The sequence below is a fragment of the Pseudophryne corroboree genome, chromosome 5 (assembly GCF_028390025.1).
Source record: "Pseudophryne corroboree isolate aPseCor3 chromosome 5, aPseCor3.hap2, whole genome shotgun sequence".
Lineage (NCBI taxonomy): Eukaryota > Metazoa > Chordata > Amphibia > Anura > Myobatrachidae > Pseudophryne > Pseudophryne corroboree.
The window spans coordinates 407,749,964-407,764,870 of NC_086448.1; the positions used below are offsets into that span (position 1 = coordinate 407,749,964).

Consider the following 14,907-nt stretch of genomic DNA (forward strand, 5'->3'; position numbering starts at 1 on the left):
CCCTGGCCCCGGCCAAAGGTCTCTTCAACGAGCCCGGACCAGGAGCAGCAGCAAAGTGATGGTTGGAGCCGGGTTCACTACACCCGCTGTCACCCCAGCGCCAGCACTCTCACTGAACTGGCCAGATCGGCATCCGAGCACTGAAGGGAACCCAGCAGAGAGATTATTTTTAATTACATTATTTGCATTATCATGTTAATGTAAGGGTTATGGCGTCCCCGTGTATGGTTTGGGGACTGGACAGGAGCAGAATATACTTTGTTCTCAGGATGCCAGCTGACCAAGCAGCGCTCACAGCCAGCCCTGGGACAATCTCTAATGCAACATCCTTCAGCCCTATAGCTGCCCAATGTCTGTCCATGATGATGGGCCTATTTATGCGGTGTTTACGTATGTGGGCCCTCATTCCGAGTTGTTCGCTCGCAAGCTGCTTTTAGCAGCTTTACACACGCTAAGCCGCCGCCTACTGGGAGTGAATCTTAGCTTCTTAAAATTGCGAACGAAAGATTCTCAAAATTGCGATTACACACCTCTTAGCAGTTTCGGAGTAGCTTCAAACTTACTCGGCATCTGCGATCAGTTCAGTGCTTGTCGTTCCTGGTTTGACGTCACAAACACACCCAGCGTTCGCCCAGACACTCCTCCGTTTCTCCAGCCACTCCCGCGTTTTTCCCAGAAACTGTAGCGTTTTTTCGCACACACCCATAAAACGGCCAGTTTCCGCCCAGAAACACCCACTTCCTGTCAATCACATTACGATCACCAGAACGAAGAAAAAACCGTGAGTAAAATTCCTAACTGCATAGCAAATTTACTTGGCGCAGTCGCACTGCGGACATTGCGCATGCGCACTAAGCGGAAAATCGCTGCGATGCGAAGAAATTTACCGAGCGAACAACGTAAATGCTGGGACGACAGGCCAAGCTCTGCCCGCTGTATGTTAAATATGTTAGCTTTGCAGGCTGACTTTATGTCAAAGGGCCCTAGGTCTCCTTGCTTAGCGTCAAAACTAAAGTATGCCTCTGCCCCTACCAGTGGGTGCCTCTGTGTAAATTTCTCTAGACATTCCAGAGTTATGCCGAAAATTATGGATGTCATACCCCCACAGCATTTTTTTCCCCAGGTTGTAAGTCATATGTACCAAGTTTGGTGTAAATTGCTCCAGGCATTACAGAGTTATATTGGAACATATATACATGCATACAATATATAGATTTTGAACCACTCTCCTTGAAATTTATGTTTCAATGGATGAGTAAATAGGATTTTAATACCTACTGGTAAATCCTTTTCTCTTAGTCCGTAAAGGATGCTGGGGTCAAAGAACCATGGGGTATAGACGGCATCCGCAGGAGACATGAGCACTTTAAGACTTTGAAAGGGTATGAACTGGCTCCTCCCTCTATGCCCCTCCTCCAGACTCCAGTTATAGGAACTGTGCCCAGGGAGACAGACATTTCGAGGAAAGGATTTGTTGTTAAACTAAGGTGAGATTCATACCAGCTCACACCTCAAGCATGCCGCAGAACGTGGCATTCAACAGAACACAAGCCAACAGCATGAACAATTTCAGCAACAGACTGATCAAAACCGTAACACATTTGTGTAACCACAACTTATAACTGCAGATACAGTACGCACTGGGACGGGCGCCCAGCATCCTCTACGGACTAAGAAAAGGATTTACCAGTAGGTATTAAAATCCTATTTTCTCATACGTCCTAGAGGATTGGGTCATCATAGAACCATGGGGTTATACCAAAGCTCTAGAATGGACGGGAGAGTGCGGATGACTCTGCAGCACCGATTGACCAAACTTAAGGTCTTCATCGGCCAAGGTGTCAAACTTGTAGAACTTTGCAAATGTGTTTGACCCCGACCAAGTAGCTGCTCGGCAAAGTTGCAATGCCGAGACCTCCCCGGCAGCCGCCCAGGATGAGCCCACCTTTCTAGTAGAATGGGCCTTCACAGATTCTGGTAACGGCAATCCAGACGTGAAATGAGCATGCTGAATCGTGTTACAGATCCAGCGTGCAATGGTCTGCTTGCAAGCAGGACACCCAACCTTGTTGGGAGCATATAGGACAAACAGAGCCTCTGTTTTTCTAATCTGAGCCGTTCTGGCGACAAATCTTCAAAGCTCTGACCACATCCAGATATTTTAACTCAGCGAAGGCATCAGTAGCCACAGGCACCACAATAGGTTAATTCATGTGGAAAGAGGAAACCTTCGGTAGAAATTGTTGACGTGTCCTCAATTCAGCTCTATCTTCATGGAAGATCAAATAAGGGCTCTTGTGAGACAAGGCCGCTAACTCAGACACTCGCCTTGCAGATGCCAAGGCCAACAGGATGACCACTTTCCAAGTGAGGAATTTCAACTCCACCTTCCGTGAAAGGTTCAAACCAATGTGATTGAAGGAACTGCAACACCACATTAAGATCCCATGGTGCCACTGGAGGCACAAACGGAGGTTGGATGTGCAACATGCCTTTCACGAAAGTCTGAACTTCTGGAAGGGAGGCCAATTATTTCTGAAAGAAAACCGATAAGGCCGAAATCTGTACCTTAATTGAGCCCAATTTTAGGCCCGCATCTACACCTGCTTGTAGAAAATGGAGAAAACGTCCTAGCCAAAACTGTTCCGTAGGAGTCCCCTTGGATTCACACCAAAAAACATTTTCTCCAAATACGGTGGTAATGTTTAGACGTTACCCCTTTTCTGGCCTGAATAAGTGTGGGAATGACTTCACTGGGAATACCCTTACGGGCTAGGATTTTGCGCTCAACCGCCATGCCGTCAAACGTAGCCGCGGTAAGTCCTGATACACGCACGGCCCCTGTTGTAACAGGTCCTCGCACAGAGGAAGAGGCCAGAGATCTCCCATGAGTAAATTCCTGAAGATCTGGATACCAAGCCCTTCTTGGCCAGTCTGGGACAATGAGGATCGCCCGGATCTTTGTTCTTCTTATGATCTTTAGAACCTTTGGAATGAGAGGAAGTGGAGGGAATACATACACCGACTGAAACACCCACGGTGTCACCAGTGCATCCACTGCAATTGCTTGAGGGTCCTTTGACCTGGAACAATATCTCTGAAGCTTCTTGTTGAGACAAGATGCCATCAGGTCTACTTGAGGAACTCCCCAACGACTTGTCACCTCTGCAAAGACTTCTTGGTGGAGGCCCCACTCTCCTGGATAGAGATCGTGTCTGCTGAGGAAGTCTGCTTCCTAGTTGTCCACTCCTGGAATGAAGATAGCCGACAGAGCGCTTGTTTGCTTTTGCGCCCAGCGGAAAATCCTTGTGGCTTCTGCCATTGCTGCTCTGCTTTTCATTCCGCCCTGACGGTTTATGTATGCTACTGCTGTTACATTGTCCGACTGGATCAGCACAGGCAGATCTCGAAGATGATGTTCCGCTTGAAGAAGGCCGTTATAAATGGCCCTTAACTCCAGAACATTTATGTGGAGACAAGTCTCCTGACTTGACCATCTTCCTTGGAAGTTTTCTCCCATTGTGACTGCCCCCTAGCCTCGGAGGCTTGCATCCGTGGTCAGCAGGATCCAGTCATGTATCCCGAACCTGCGCCCCTCTAGGAGGTGAGAGCTGTGCAGCCACTACAGGAGTGATACCCTGGTCTTAGAACACAGGATTATCCTCCGGTGCATGTGTAGGTGTAGATTCCCAAAAAACGACAACCGCGTTGTCAGAATCAACTGTGATTTTGGCAAGTTTAGGAGCCAACCATGTTGCTGAAGAACCGTCAGGGAGAGTGCATCGTTTTGCACCAACTGGTCCCTGGATCTCGCCTTTATCAGGAGATCATCCAAGTATGGGATAATCGTGACTCCTTGATTGCGAAGGAGAACCATCATCTCCGCCATAACTTTGGTGAAAATACTCGGAGCCGTGGACAGACCAAAACGACAACGTTTGAAATTGGTAATGACAATCCTGAATTGCAAACCTCAGGTAAGCCTGATGCAGAGGATAAATGGGAACATGTAAGTAGGCATCCTTTATGTCCACTGACACCATAAAATCCCCTTCCTCCAGACTGGAGATCACTGCTCGGAGAGACTCCATCTTGAATTTGAATTTCTTTAGGTAGAAATTTAGGGATTTCAGGTTTAGGATTGGTCTGACCGAGCCGTCCGGCTTCGGGACCACAAACAGGCTCGAATAAAAACCTTCTCCCAGTTGTGACTGGGGAACCCTGACGATAACTTGGTTTTGACACAACTTCAGTATTGCGTCGCAAACTACCTCCCTGTCCGGAAGAGAAGCTGGTAAGGCAGATTTGAAAAACCAGCGAGGGGGAACGTCTTGAAACTCCAGCTTGTACCCTTGGGATACTATTTGTAAAACCCATGGGTCTAGGTCCGAACGAACCCAAAACTGACTGAAGAGTGAGACGTGCCCCCACCGGTGCAGCCTCCCGCATAGGAGCCCCAAGGTCTGTGGAATTGGCAGAAGCCTGGGAAGACTTCTGCTCCTGGGAGCCTAACAAAGCTGGTGATAGTTTACCTCTTCCCCTTCCTCTAGTAGCAAGGAAGAACCTCGGCCCTTTCTGTATTTATTGGGCCGAAAGAACTGCATCATCTGATGATGCGTTTTCTTTTGTTGTGGAGGAACATAAGGCAAAAAGGATGGACTTACCAGCTTACAACCCAGCGCTAAATCAATGGGTCTGAAATCACCCAAGAATTTGCCTCAGACCTAAAGCGTTTTTACAATCACATACACATATATATAAACCAAGAATGTTCGGCACTCCTCCACACTTAAAAGCACAACCTGCTCCGGTGCCCGACCTGGACGCACCATACATACAAATGAACCAGCTGGACGGCACTCACGGAGACTTGAATATAATCAACAGACAGACAGCTGAAGCTGGTAGATTGTCAACGTTTCAGAATTTACTTCTTTTTTCAAGACGTCTTGAAAAAAGAAGTAAATTCTGAAACGTTGACAATCTACCAGCTTCAGCTGTCTGTCTGTTGATTATATTCAAGTCTCCGTGAGTGCCGTCCAGCTGGTTCATTTATATATATATATATATATATATATATATATATATATATATATTGCACCAATTGACCTGCCTCCCCCCCGCCCCCGTTTCGTACCCCTGGTACTTGTCAGTGTGAGGACCACCAGCGTCTCTGCAGCCTGCGGAGAGGAAATGGCGCTGTGAGCAAGAAGCTCCGCCCCCTTAATGGCGCGCGCTTCTGTCCCGCTTTTTCTGATATTTATACTGGCGGAGGTTAGGACAGTGCCATGGCACTAATGTCCACTCTTGCCAGTGGAATGAGGATGATTTTAGCTGCCCAGCCCCCCCCCCCCCCCCCCACACGTCTGTATGTACCATATGCCTATGCACTATATACCTCTTGTGCCAGCCTGATATGGAGGTTTTATTGCTGCTCAGGGCGCCCCCCCCCCTGCAACCTTGTAGTGCCGCTTGTGTGTGGGAGCAATGGCGCGCAGCAAGACCGCTGCGCGGTACCTCTGAAGACCGACGTCTTCTGCCATCTTCATGAAGTCTTCTTTGGTTCTTTACTCGCCCGGCTTCTTTCTTCTGGCTCTGTGATGGGGTAGACGGCGCGGCTCCGGGAACGAGCAGCTAGGATATACCAAGTGATCAGACCCTCTGGAGCTAATGGTGTCCAGTAGCCTAAGAAGCAGAGCCTTTGAACTCACAGAAGTAGGTCTGCTTCTCCCCCTCAATCCCACGAAGCAGGGAGCCTGTTGCCAGCAGTGCTCCCTGAAAATAATAAACCTAACAGTCTTTTCAGAGACTCAGGAGAGCTCCCCTGCTTTGTGTCCAGTCTCTCTGCGCACAGAATCTAATTGGAGTCTGGAGGAGGGGCATAGAGTGAGGAGCCAGTTCACAACCTTTCAAAGTCTTAAAGTGCCCATGTCTCCTGCGGATCACGTCTATACTCCATGGTTCTATGATGACCCCAGCATCCTCTAGGACATATGAGAAATATGCAAGTCCTATTTTAATACATTTGCTATTTGTAATGATTATAAGTTATTTTCTTATGCAGATGCTTATTTTTTAGTAGTCTATGACAGATTCCCAAACTCGTTCCTCAAGGCACCATATCAGTCTAGGTTTTAAGGATAATCATGCTTGAGCACAGGTGACTTAATTAGGACATAAGTTAATTTGATTTAATTTGTGTCCAGCCATGCATAGCCTTAATTCTTGGACTGTTAGGGTGCCTTGAGGAGAGTTTGGGAACCTCTGTCCTAGGATATGAAAAATCCAAATAAATATTGTATTTTTTAAACAGGAGATAAGGCATAGCTTGGTATTAATATGCTTTGCAGAGAACAATCAGGATACACCTCAGTATTGGGGTAAACCATAAGTCTGTCTTGGCACTGGTCCAATCCCACTATCCACTCCATACATGCATAATTTCAGGAACTACTGTTAAAGGAAAAGCGCCTCTGCCAAAGTTGTGTCATCACGGCAATTGTTGTAATATATGATAGACATACACTGTCAGATATAATGCCTGTCAGAAATTGTGCCCCCACACATATTTCAGTGTGTAGCTACAATAACTGCATTCCTCCCCTGGGGAGGAAAAATTTGCCAGTTACTCTAATGTAAAGGAGCAGGGAAACTGTCGGGTAGTTGGCTATGGCAGTGCATAAACTATCAGATGCAGCTGACCAATGATGGAATCAGTCAGCCATGTTAGAAGATCTTTCATACATAAGCGTTCAATCACCGATTATCGCCTTTGCATAGTTATGACTGCGACCAATCTGCGGATAGGGACAATAACTGCATAGTGTATGCCCGGCCTAAGAAGTACTGTTATTTCTCTGATGTCCTAAGTGGATGCTGGGACGCCGTAAGGACCATGGGGAATAGCGGCTCCGCAGGAGACTGGGCACAACTAAAAGAAAGCTTTAGGTCTACCTGGTGTGCACTGGCTCCTCCCTCTATGACCCTCCTCCAGACCTGATAGAATCTTGTGCCCGGCTGAGCTGGATGCACACTAGGGGCTCTCCTAGAAAAGAAAGTATATTTTAGGTTTTTTTATTTTCAGTGAGATCTGCTGGCAACAGACTCACTGCTACGAGGGACTAAGGGGAGAAGAAGCGAACCTACCTGCTTGCAGCTAGCTTGGGCTTCTTAGGCTACTGGACACCATTAGCTCCAGAGGGATCGAACACAGGGCCCGACCTCGATCGTCCGGTCCCAGAGCCGCGCCGCCGTCCCCCTTACAGAGCCAGAAGCAAGAAGATGGTCCTGAAAATCGGCGGCAGAAGACTTCGGTCTTCAACAAGGTAGCGCACAGCACTGCAGCTGTGCGCCATTGCTCCTCATGCACACCTCACACTCCGGTCACTGATGGGTGCAGGGCGCTGGGGGGGGGGGGGGGGCGCGCCCTGAGCAGCAATATTAACACCTTGGCTGGCAAAAAAAAATCACAATATATAGTCCTAGAGGCTATATATGTGAAAAATACCCCTGCCAGAGATCCAGAAAAAAGCGTGAGAAGTCCGCCGAAAAAGGGGCGGGGCTATCTCCCTCAGCACACTGGCGCCATTTTTCCCTCACAGCTCCGCTGGAAGGATCGCTCCCAGGCTCTCCCCTGCAGTTTCAAGACTACAAAAGGTAAAAAAGAGAGGGGGGGGGGCACTAAATTTAGGCGCAGCAGTATATATATAAGCAGCTATAAGGGAAAATCACTCAGTTATAGTGTTCATCCCTGTGTTATATAGCGCTCTGGTGTGTGCTGGCATACTCTCTCTCTCTGTCTCCCCAAAGAGCTTTGTGGGGTCCTATCCTCTGTCAGAGCATTCCCTGTGTGTGTGCGGTGTGTCGGTACGGCTGTGTCGACATGTTTGATGAGGAGGCTTATGTGGAGGCGGAGCAGATGCCGATAAATGTGATGTCACCCCCTGCGGGGCCGACACCTGAGTGGATGGACTTGTGGAAGGAATTACGTGAAAGTGTCAACTCCTTACATAAAAGGTTTGACGACATACCAAATATGGGACAGCCGGCTTCTCAGCCTGTGCCTGCCCAGGCGTCTCAAAAGCCATCAGGGGCTCTAAAACGCCCGCTACCTCAGATGGCAGACACAGATGTCGACACGGATACTGACTCCAGTGTCGACGACGATGAGACTAATGTAACTTCCAATAGGGCCACACGTTACATGATTGAGGCAATGAAAAATGTGTTGCACATTTCTAATGTTACCCCAGGAACCACAAAAAAGGGTATTATGTTTGGAGAGAAAAAACTACCAGTAGTTTTTCCCCCATCTGAGGAATTAAATGAAGTGTGTGAAGAAGCGTGGGCTTCCCCCGATAAGAAACTGGTAATTTCTAAAAGGTTACTAATGACGTACCCTTTCCCGCCAGAGGATAGGTCACGTTGGGAAACATCCCCTAGGGTGGATAAAGCGCTCACACGCTTGTCAAAGAAGGTGGCACTACCGTCTCCGGCCGCCCTAAAGGAGCCTGCTGATAGGAAGCAGGAGGCTATCCTGAAGTCTGTATATACACACACACACACACACACACACACACACACACACACACACACACACAGGTATTATACTGAGACCAGCTATTGCTTCAGCATGGATGTACAGTGCTGCAGCTGCGTGGTCAGATTCCCTGTCGGAAAATATTGATACCCTAGACAGGGACACTATATTGCTAACCGTAGAGCATATTAAAGACGCTGTCTTATACATGAGAGATGCACAGAGGGATATTTGCCGGCTGGCATCTAAAATAAGTGCAATGTCCATTTCTGCCAGGAGAGGGTTATGGACTTGGCAGTGGACAGGTGATGCAGATTCTAAAAAGGCACATGGAAGTTTTGCCTTTATAAGGGTGAGGAGTTGTTCGGGGATGGTCTCTCGGACCTCGTTTCCACAGCAACAGCTGGGAAGTCAGCATTTTTACCCCCATGTTCCCTCACAGCCAAAGAAAGCACCGTATTATCAGGTACAGTCCTTTTGGCCCCATAAGGGCAAGCGGTTTAAAGGCGCGTCCTTTCTGCCCAGAGGTAGAGGGAAAAAGCTGCAGCATACAGCCAGTTCCCAGGAGCAAAAGTCCTCCCCCGCTTCCTCCAAGTCCGCCGCATGACGCTGGGGCTCCACAGGCGGAGCCAGGTACGGTGGGGGCCAGTCTCAAAAACTTCAGCAATCAGTGGGCTCGCTCACAGGTGGATCCCTGGATCCTTCAAGTAGTATCTCAGGAGTACAAGCTGGAATTCGAGACGTCTCTCCCCCCCCCCCCCCCCCCCCGCCGTTTCCTCAAATCTGCCTTGCCTACAACTCCCTCAGGCAGGGAGGCAGTGTTCGAGGCAATACACAAGCTGTATTCCCAGCAGGTGATAGTCAAGGTGCCCCTCCTTCAACAAGGATGGGGTTACTATTCCACAATGTTTGTGGTACCGAAACCGGACGGTTCGGTGAGACCCATTTTAAATTTGAAATCCTTGAACACATATATAAAAAAATTCAAGTTCAAGATGGAATCGCTCAGGGCGGTTATTGCAAGCCTGGACGAGGGGGATTACATGGTATCACTGGACATCAAGGATGCTTACCTGCATGACCCCATTTACCATCCTCACCAGGAGTACCTCAGGTTTGTGGCACAGGATTGTCATTACCAATTCCAGACGTTGCCGTTTGGTCTGTCCACGGCACCGAGGGTATTTACCAAGGTAATGGCCGAAATGATGATACTCCTTCGAAAAAAGGGAGTTTTAATTATCCCGTACTTGGACGATCTCCTGATAAAGGCGAGGTCCAGGGAGCAGTTGTTGGTCGGGGTAGCACTATCTCGGGAGGTGCTACAACAGCACGGTTGGATTCTAAATATTCCAAAGTCACAGCTGGTCCCTACGACACGTTTACTGTTCCTGGGGATGGTTCTGGACACAGAACAGAAAAGTGTTTCACCCGGAGGAAAAGGCCAAGGAGCTGTCATCTCTAGTCAGAGGCCTCCTAAAGCCAAAACAGGTGTCGGTGCATCACTGCACGCGAGTCCTGGGAAAAATGGTAGCTTCCTACCAAGCAATTCCATGCAAGGACTTTTCAGTGGGACCTGTTGGACAAGTGGTCCGGATCGCATCTTCAGATGCATCGGCTGATAACCCTGTCTCCAAGGACCAGGGTGTCTCTGCTGTGGTGGCTGCAAAGTGCTCATCTTCAAGAGGGCCGCAGATTCGGCATACAGGACTGGGTCCTGGTGACCACGGATGCCAGCCTTCGAGGCTGGGGGGCAGTCACACAGTGAAGAAACTTCCAAGGACTATGGTCAAGCCAGGAGACTTCCCTACACATAAATATTCAGTAACTGAGGGCCATTTACAATGCCCTAAGTCAGGCAAAACCCCTGCTTCAAAACCAGCCGGTACTGATCCAGTCAGACAACATCACGGCAGTCGCCCATGTAAACCGACAGGTCGGCACAAGAAGCAGGACGGCGATGGCAGAAAACACAAGGATTCTCCGATGGGCGGAAAATCACGTGTTAGCACTGTCAGCAGTGTTCATTCCGGGAGTGGACAACTGGGAAGCAGACTTCCTCAGCAGGCACGACCTCCACCCGGGAGAGTGGGGACTTCATCCAGAAGTCTTCCAACTGATTGTAAACCGTTGGGAAAGGCCACAGGTGGACATGATGGCGTCCCGCCTAAACAAAAAGCTAGAAAGATATTGCGCCAGGTCAAGAGACCCTCAGGCGATAGCTGTTGACGCTCTAGTGACACCGTGGATGTACCGGTCGGTTTATGTGTTCCCTCCTCTTCCTCTCATACCCAAGGTACTGAGGATAATAAGGAGAAGAGGAGTAAGAACTATACTCATTGTTCCGGATTGGCCAAGAAGAGCTTGGTACCCGGAACTTCAAGAAATGAGCTCAGAGGACCCATGGCCTCTGCCGCTCAGACAGGACCTGCTGCAGCAGGGGCCCTGTCTGTTCCAAGACTTACCGCGGCTGCGTTTGACGGCATGGCGGTTGAACACCGGATCCTGAAGGAAAAGGGCATTCCGGAGGAAGTCATTCCTACGCTGATTAAAGCTAGGAAAGAAGTGACCGCAAACCATTATCACCGCATTTGGCGAAAATATGTTGCGTGGTGTGAGGCCAGGAAGGCCCCAACGGAGGAATTTCAGCTGGGCCGTTTTCTGCACTTCCTACAGTCAGGGGTGACTATGGGCCTAAAATTGGGTTCCATTAAGGTCCAGATTTCGGCTCTATCGATTTTCTTCCAGAGAGAACTGGCTTCACTACCTGAAGTTCAGACTTTTGTTAAGGGAGTGCTGCAGTTTCAGCCCCCTTTTGTGCCTCCAGTGGCACCTTGGGATCTCAACGTGGTGTTGGATTTCCTAAAGTCACATTGGTTTGAGCCACTTAAAACCGTGGAATTCATATATCTCACGTGGAAAGTGGTCATGCTGTTGGCCTTGGCTTCAGCCAGGCGTGTGTCAGAATTGGCGGCTTTGTCATGTAAAAGCCCTTATCTGATTTTCCATATGGATAGGGCAGAATTGAGGACTCGTCCCCAGTTTCTCCCTAAGGTGGTATCAGCCTTTCATTTGAACCAACCTATCGTGGTGCCTGCGGCTACTAAAGACTTGGAGGCTTCCAAGTTGTTGGACGTAGTCAGGGCCCTGAGAATTTATGTTTCCAGGACAGCTAGTGTTAGGAAAACTGACTCGTTGTTTATCCTGTATGCACCCAACAAGCTAGGTGCTCCTGCTTCAAAGCAAACTATTGCTCGCTGGATCTGTAGTACGATTCAGCTTGCACATTCTGCGGCTGAACTGCCGCATCCTAAATCAGTGAAAGCCCATTCCACGAGGAAGGTGGGCTCTTCTTGGGCGGCTGCCCGAGGGGTCTCGGCTCTACAACTTTGCCGAGCAGCTACTTGGTCGGGGTCAAACACATTTGCTAAATTCTACAAGTTTGACACCCTGGCTGAGGAGGACCTAGAGTTTGCCCATTCGGTGCTGCAGAGTCATCCGCACTCTCCCGCCCGTTTGGGAGCTTTGGTATAATCCCCATGGTCCTTACGGAGTCCCAGCATCCACTTAGGACGTCAGAGAAAATAAGATTTTACTCACCGGTAAATCTATTTCTCGTAGTCCGTAGTGGATGCTGGGCGCCCATCCCAAGTGCGGATTGTCTGCAATACTTGTATATAGTTAGTGTTTAACTAAAGGATTATTGTTGAGCCATCTGTTGAGAGGCTCAGTTGTTGTTCATACTGTTAACTGGGTATAGTATCACGAGTTATACGGTGTGATTGGTGTGGCTGGTATGAGTCTTACCCGGGATTCAAAATCCTTCCTTATTGTGTCAGCTCTTCCGGGCACAGTATCCTAACTGAGGTCTGGAGGAGGGTCATAGAGGGAGGAGCCAGTGCACACCAGGTAGACCAAAAGCTTTCTTTTAGTTGTGCCCAGTCTCCTGCGGAGCCGCTATTCCCCACGGTCCTTACGGAGTCCCAGCATCCACTACGGACAACGAGAAATAGATTTACCGGTGAGTAAAATCTTATTTTTCACCTCTCAACCAACATTTAGAAATGTAATTTAGAAATGTGCTGTTCCAATAGCACGTAGCACATTAGGTTTCAGGACTACAATGGAATAGCTGTAGATTTGTTATAAATATAGATTGAGAACAAGAACGAACATTGGCCTGCAATCAGATTTTCTACTTTTCACATTGAAAATCCTCAGTCGTGGGATCTACATGTGAAAACAACCAACTGAGGGAAAAGTCTGTAAATATGTACTAACTCAATGTTACACAAGTAATTTGAAAATAAAATCACAACAGCAAGAGATCAAAGAATTGCTCTTTTTTTAATGTAGAATCACTCCGAATACAGTATGTGAAACAAATTGAATAAAGCAATAAATAGCATTCAGACCAGGTTAAGTCAAATTGGCTTCCAGCAGGATTTCTTCCAGTGGAGATTTTATTCCTCTGTTTCGCCAGGTCGGCGTACGTCATCAATCTTCAAAATCATTTTGACCACTTGTGTAGCTAAGGAAATTTGTTGTTTTTTACCAATCAGCGTTTCTATCACATGCTGCTGCTTCATGTCTGAGAAAGGAAGGAAAACAAATACATCACTAAAAACCTAGCAAAATCAAATAAAAGGGTTGTTCTAACTTATAAGAGATGCAGTTTTATATTACAGTATGTCTGTTAAGCTTTTTAAAGGCCTCCCAAATGTCATTCCCACTTGGAAGAACAAGCAGCTCTGGTAATCCAACTGAGCTTGAAGAAAACTACTTTGCATCCTCCTGGTCTTTCACCTAAATGAAAAAAGTTTTAGCTTTAAGCAATCCTTTTAAAATATTATAAAACCAAGGATTGTATATTTGGCTCACACAAACAGAACAGTTTCTATTAATTACATTTTTCTTTATTAATAATTTTATATTTATACAACGCTCTCAAATAGGACTCAAGGCACCTAACAGAATGAACATAATACAGTATGGAAACAATGAAGTAGAGAAAAGTCTTTTAAGATAAAGAGTGCAAGGAGTTATTAAAAGGGACATTAAATAAATGCTTGTTGAGTAAAAGTCTTGTCTGTTTTTGAAGGATTCTAGAGAGGGGACTCTCGCACCATGTGGGGTAGAGAGTTTTATAGAGTTGGAGCCACAGAGATAAAAGCTCGACCCCTAGATTACAGGAGAATCTAGGTACTGCTAAAAGTCCTTAATCTACAGTTCACAGTAATCGAGTGAGGCAGTACGGAATTGGAAGGTGCTGCAAGTTTAAGTACCTTGGGCCCTGGTTATGTAGGTCTTTGAAAGTCAGTAAGCAAATACTGAAATTGATTCGCCATTTTACAGGCAGCCAGTGGAGGAAGTAGAGAATGGGTGTTACGCGACTGGAACAGGGATGGTTGGTTAACAGCTTGCAGCTGTAAACTGTGCAATCGTTTGCTGGCATGCCAAGGCAGAGGGCATTGGAGTAGTCTAATTGAAGATCTGTCAAGTCATACATGCATCTGTATCATCTCTGAGGGAAGTGCTCGATTCTGGCTATATTCCGCAAATGAAAGACTAAAGGATTGGATTGTGGCTATATCTGATGTTTAAGTGTCAAGGCACAACCCAGATCAAAATTCCGAACAGAACAGGACCAATGTTTTGTAATTCTGAATTTTCTATCAAGATTCAATTGCAGCCAACTGGCACTCAACCACTCCTGGAGCTGATTGAGTCATTGCTATTGGATTCTCAAGACCCAGAGCAAAGGACAGGTAGGTACAGCTGTGTACCATCTGCATAGCAGACCAGTCAATGATGCCTAATTATTCTACCATGTGGTAGCATGTGTATACTGCAAAAATCATTAGGCATAGTATAGAAACTTGTGGAACACCACATGGCAGTGGCACTGGGGATGAGAACACTCCAGACTAAACTCTGACCTGCCAGTAATGATTTGAACCAACGAAGTACTGCGCGATCCAGTCCACAGAAATTTTTCAGGTGCTCAATCAGAATCCCATTGTCCACAGTATCAAATACTGCAGAGATTGAATGGTCACCTCTGCCTCTTGCCATCAGATCATTAAAACACACACCAGGAATGTCTTCTCCTGAATCCTGACTGGAATGGATCATAAATATCATGGGTTGTCAAGCAAGTTTCCAGTTAAGTGGCACACAAATACCTTAGAAAAAGAAAGGTTTGATACCAATCTGTAGTTGGTCATGCAGTCGGGGTCAACGCCAGGTTTAAGAAGAGGTCTAACAATTGTTTCCTTTAGTGGTTCAGGAAAAATGAATGTCTGCAAAGAGCACTGAACTATTTTTACAAGTACAGGGCCAATTATGTCCATACACCCTATTGGAAG

At 47.3% G+C, this 14,907-nt stretch overlaps 1 protein-coding gene across 3 annotated transcripts in view; it reads right to left on the reverse strand.

Annotated features, from left to right (window-relative positions):
* Positions 1–12,867: 12,867 nt before the first annotated feature.
* CCT5 (chaperonin containing TCP1 subunit 5) overlaps positions 12,868–14,907 on the reverse strand; it is a 187,837-nt gene continuing 185,797 nt past the window's right edge. For all 3 annotated transcript variants that reach the window (XM_063922762.1, XM_063922761.1, XM_063922760.1), the window contains exon 11: positions 12,868–13,130. In XM_063922762.1, the coding sequence (XP_063778832.1) occupies positions 13,003–13,130 (128 nt within the window). In that variant the 3' untranslated portion in view covers positions 12,868–13,002. The remainder of the gene's footprint in view (positions 13,131–14,907) is intronic.